The following is a 4,810-nucleotide window of genomic DNA, read 5'->3' as shown; positions in this document are numbered from 1 at the left end:
ATTAATATGATGATGATGTTGATCATGATTATCATGATGATTTGTTATTATGATCATGATTAGTTATTATATCATTGGTGGAAGGAACGCGGATTAGATTAATGTGAATGGATCAAATGTGACCAAAAGTTGAATTAGTAGGATCGTCGTCCAAATTCAACTTTTGATTCATCCAAATGAATCTAATCCATGTTTCTTCCTCACAATGATATATTAATTCATTATGGACATAATGATATAACAACCTCTTAATTGGTATTGTATTAAAATTTGTATAGCGGCGTATAAATACAATAAAAGAAAAAAATAGAATACTGGTAGCACTGGATTGGAAGCACGCTACTAATAGTTAGATTAGCAGTAGCGCTGGAAATTATACATGCTACGGCTATACGTCTTAGCAGTAGTGTGTGTTACCGGCGCTACTGCTAAGAAATAACTGTAGCGCCTTACTAGTAGCGCGGGGCCCGCGCTACTAGTAGGCATTAAACCCGCGCTACTACTAGGCTTTTCCTTAATAGTGTCATGACCCAATTTGTATCCCACACTTTGTGAAATTCGATGAATAAAGACTTGGCTTAATGCTAAAAAGAAAGTAGTCCTCATGAGGTTAGTACCACCTCGCTCACGGTAGTACAAAATGATGGGGTGGATGCCTATATAAGATAACCACAACGGAGCAGCAGAGTAGTCGTCTGTGTGTCTTCTTTTGCGACAAAATAACGGAAAAATAATCCTTGTTGCACTGACCTGATGGGTGCCCACTCGGGTCCGGTGCCCCTATGGGTTCGGGAATGGGTCATTAAGACCCATGGGTACGGCCATGGCACGCGATGCACCCAATTGTGGATTCGGGCATGGGTTTGAATGAGGTCGACCCGAGCAAACCTGACCCTATTACCACCTTGACACCCACCCTGAGATTAAAGAAAACTTTACAAGTTTAAAAATCAATTCATCAATTTGAAAAAAGTACATGAGTATGACTAATAAATTCATAAAATTGAAAAAGTTCATGAATTGATTTTTTTTTCACGAGTTCGACAAAGAAGTTAGTGAAATTGACAAAAAATCATGAATTTAGAAAAAGTTTGTGAAACTAAAAAAAGTTCATGTATTTTAAAAAGTTCATGAATTAGATAAAAAAATGCTCATGATTTTGTGAAAAGTTTACAAAAATTGAAAAAATATTTATTCCTTTTAAAAAATCACGGTAGTCCACAGTTTCTTAAGGATCCTGTAAGCACCTAGGTCAATATTGTCATTTAGCTTCAATTTCTTCAGACTCACAAGCGGGTCCGCATGCAACAAAAGAAATTGTATTTGCCTACTACTCCGATCTTGTCTTGAAAGGATAAGGAAATTGGATAAGAGTGAGAGCTAGACTGACTGTTGGTCCAATGCTAGTGGAGGATTCAGACTGAGGACCCCCTGTGGCGGCTACTCATAAGAAGATGAAGGATTAAAAGAGGACTGATCACCCCTCTGATTTGTGATCTTTCTATTTAAAAAATAATTTTAAAGATTTGAAAAAAGCTCATGAATATTAGAAAATATTCAAAAATTTAAGAAAATGAAACAGAAAAGATTAAATGAAGAAGAAATAAAGAAAAATAAAAAATGAATAAAACCGAAAAAAGACCAAACAAAACAAAAAGGAAACCAGGCTAAGAGGATGCGCAACAAGAAGAATAAAAGAAGTAATTAGGCACAACAAGTAAGCTGCCCAGTTGGTTGTAGCGGGTGGAAGAGATCCAAGAGGTTTGGAGTTTGAATTCTACTTCATGTACCTATTTTTTGAAGGTTAAAAAAAAGATAAACACTACTCCATGTACAGCGTATACGTATACAGTGAGAGAAGAGTTTATAAAATATGACCATCGTGCCCTTTCTTATAAAGAGGTATGGGCTAATTTGAGCCGTCCTTGCGTTTAGCGGGAGTGTACCAAATCAGAAGTGAATTTTTATTATGTTTGAGATTTTTTGTACTTCCGGTGAACTTTTATAATAGATCTGATCATTTTTGGAAGAAAGAAAAATTAGCCGTGCACATTTTCTTGCTTTATACTAACAGTTTTGCTAGGTCTCAGTCGACTTAGACTTCGTTATGTCTCGGTCGATGTTATATTCCATTGATCTTGCATTAAGATTCGTACAAAAATTTTCTTTCAGTTTTTTCTTTTTCTTCTCATATACTATATCACTTGAGTGAGACTTGGTTAAGTCTCAGTCGACTGAGACCTAGACACACCCTTATACTAATACATTTGATGTATCTACCACGATTTTTTGATAGAATGAGAAGTCATGCGTTTTGTCGTTCTCCTATGAAAATGTAAGCCAAACTTGTAATACATCGGCCAAACTATATATGGGAGAGTACTGCACGCTGATCCGGCCAATTTCGATCAGGCAGCAGCGTACTACTCCAGCTCTAAGCGTGTGCGACGGTATATGCATGTGGACAGCGCACTTTGCCTCACCATCGGGGAAACAAGAATTTTTTTTTGGAGAAGAAGAAGAAGAAGAAGAAGATACGCAGAGAGGAGAACAAGCACCGTCGTCGGATACAAACATCCATGGACTCCCAGTCAATACGTACGTACGACTACGGCGTATGAACGCGCGCGGATCCATCGACGAAAAGTATGGAATCCGCTCGTATGCCCGTCTTGCTCGCCATGCGCGCGCGTATAAATAGAAGCGCGGGCAGCATGGTTGCTACGTGCTTAAGTAGCTCGCTCGTAAACCATTGCATTGCCAGAAGAAGCAAGCAAACTAGCTAGCTAGCTAGAAAAATGGCGCCGATTCACAGTAACAGCTCTCGCCGCCTCGACGGCACGGTGCTTGCGCTTCTGCTCGTGCTCGTGGCCGCCACTGCCTTTGTCGGCGCTGCCGCAGCGCGAGGGGACGCGCTGGCCGCCCGGCACGAGCGGTGGATGGCCAAGTACGGGCGCGCGTACACGGACGCTGCCGAGAAATTGCACCGGCAGGAGGTGTTCGCGGCCAACGCGCGCCACGTAGACGCTGTCAACCGGGCGGGCAACCGGACGTACACCCTCGGGCTCAACCAGTTCTCCGACCTCACCAACGAAGAGTTCGTGGAGAAGCACCTCGGGTACCGTCACCAGCCGGGCGGGCTCCGTCCCGAGGACACGCCGGTGGCCGCGGTGAACATGTCCAAGGCTCAGTTCCAGTCCACGCCGGACAGCTTGGACTGGAGGGCCCAGGGCGCCGTCACCCAAGTCAAGAACCAAGCCCCATGTGGTAAGGATCTGCAGGCCAAAGTTGGCAAATGAATAAATGTTGACACGTACGTAAAAACAACGTTGCGTCTGTGTAGGGAGTTGCTGGGCGTTCGCGGCGGTGGCGGCGACCGAGGGGCTCGTACAGATCGCCACCGGCAACCTCATCTCCATGTCAGAGCAGCAGGTGCTCGACTGCACGGGCGACACTAGCACCTGCAAGGGTGGCTCCGTCATCGCCGCCCTACGTTACGTCGCCGCAAGCGGCGGCCTGCAGCCGGAGGCAGCCTACGCGTATACCGGCCAGCAGGGCGCGTGCCGCAGCGTCATGCCAAATTCGGCCGCCTCCGTTGGCGCCCCCCGCTGGGTGGGCCTGAACGGCGATGAGGACGCGTTGCGGGAGCTGGCTGCCAGCCAACCGGTGGCCGTGGGCGTGGAGGCGGACCCTGACTTTCAGCACTACAAGAGCGGCGTGTTCGTCGGTAGTTCGTCGTGCGGGCAGAACCTGAACCACGCCGTGACGGTGGTGGGGTACGGGGCGGACGGCGGCGGGCAGGAGTACTGGTTGGTGAAGAACCAGTGGGGGACGGGGTGGGGTGAGGGGGGCTATATGCGCCTCACGCGCGGGAACGGCGGAAACTGCGGCATGGCCACCGTTGCCTACTATCCGACCGTGGACAGCTCTTAAACACCAGAACTACTACTACATCAGTCAGTCCATGCATCATCGAGTATGATCTATCATCTACTGTATAAGCTACATACAATACGATGCAGCTGCACACTGCAATACGACGTATGTACAGATTTATTATATTTGAATAAAGCATGCATGGATCCTTGTACAAAGGATCCATTTGCCTATGTAATAGTAATAGCACCAACTTGTAAGCTTGTATATGAAAATAAACACTGCTTGTACTACATCAGTCAATGCAACATTGAGTATTAATTGGTTTATCAGCTAGCTACAGTATGATGTATATATGGATTTCGAATCTTTTTGAAAAAAATGGATTGAACACATGCTTCGATCGTCGTAGGAACCATGCATTTGCCTACGTACCTAATATATAGTATGAACTTGGAAGCTTGTATATTATGAAAATAAAGTTTTTCAAATTCAATGAAACGGACGTTCCTCAATGTTCTTCCCATGTCCCGCCTTTCCGTCTTTCTCATGCCGGTTCTTCTTCCTCTCACAACCCGACACAAATCTGCATCATCTATATTTGTCTCGTATTACCTCATTGCAGGAGCATTTTCACCAAAATGGTACGATAGGCTATGTTGCAACATTATGGAACCGGCTACTGAACAAGTGACTGAATTCTCATTTTAGGTCATTCACTTTTTTTTTCGTATTCCGTCTTGTCCAGGTGAACATGCATGCATGCGGGTGAGTTTCCTGTTAAATTTTTGCATCGCGTGCAATTGATGATCATGTTCACTCAGGTGAGCTTTGCTGAATGTTTATTTAGTTGCATTGCTTGATGAATTGATAGGACTATTTGAGTGCACGCATGTCACATACATATGCCAAAATACACAGTTTAAGCCTCCGG

At 44.8% G+C, this 4,810-nt stretch overlaps 1 protein-coding gene across 1 annotated transcript; it reads left to right on the top strand.

The window, feature by feature from the left end:
• Positions 1–2,735: 2,735 nt before the first annotated feature.
• LOC123049822 (ervatamin-C-like) lies at positions 2,736–3,933 on the top strand. Its single transcript, XM_044472688.1, has 2 exons — positions 2,736–3,267; positions 3,344–3,933. Exons 1-2 carry the CDS (start codon positions 2,799–2,801, stop codon positions 3,931–3,933), a joined length of 1,059 nt encoding a protein of 352 aa, XP_044328623.1. The 5' UTR covers positions 2,736–2,798.
• The last annotated feature ends 877 nt before the right edge of the window (positions 3,934–4,810 follow it).

This window comes from Triticum aestivum, chromosome 2D (genome assembly GCF_018294505.1).
Source record: "Triticum aestivum cultivar Chinese Spring chromosome 2D, IWGSC CS RefSeq v2.1, whole genome shotgun sequence".
Classification (NCBI taxonomy): Eukaryota; Viridiplantae; Streptophyta; class Magnoliopsida; order Poales; family Poaceae; genus Triticum; species Triticum aestivum.
The sequence above is the reverse complement of the archived record's forward strand: the minus strand, read 5'-3'. Positions and strand labels throughout refer to the sequence as shown.

What these genes read in the sequence shown, in the direction of transcription:
- LOC123049822 (XM_044472688.1), top strand. Translation starts at nt 2,799, where the DNA reads ATGGCGCCGATTCACAGTAACAGCTCTCGCCGCCTCGACGGCACGGTG. An exon ending in CAAGAACCAAGCCCCATGTG is followed by an intron (nt 3,268 to 3,343) that starts GTAAGGATCTGC and finishes GCGTCTGTGTAG; the next exon opens with GGAGTTGCTGGGCGTTCGCG.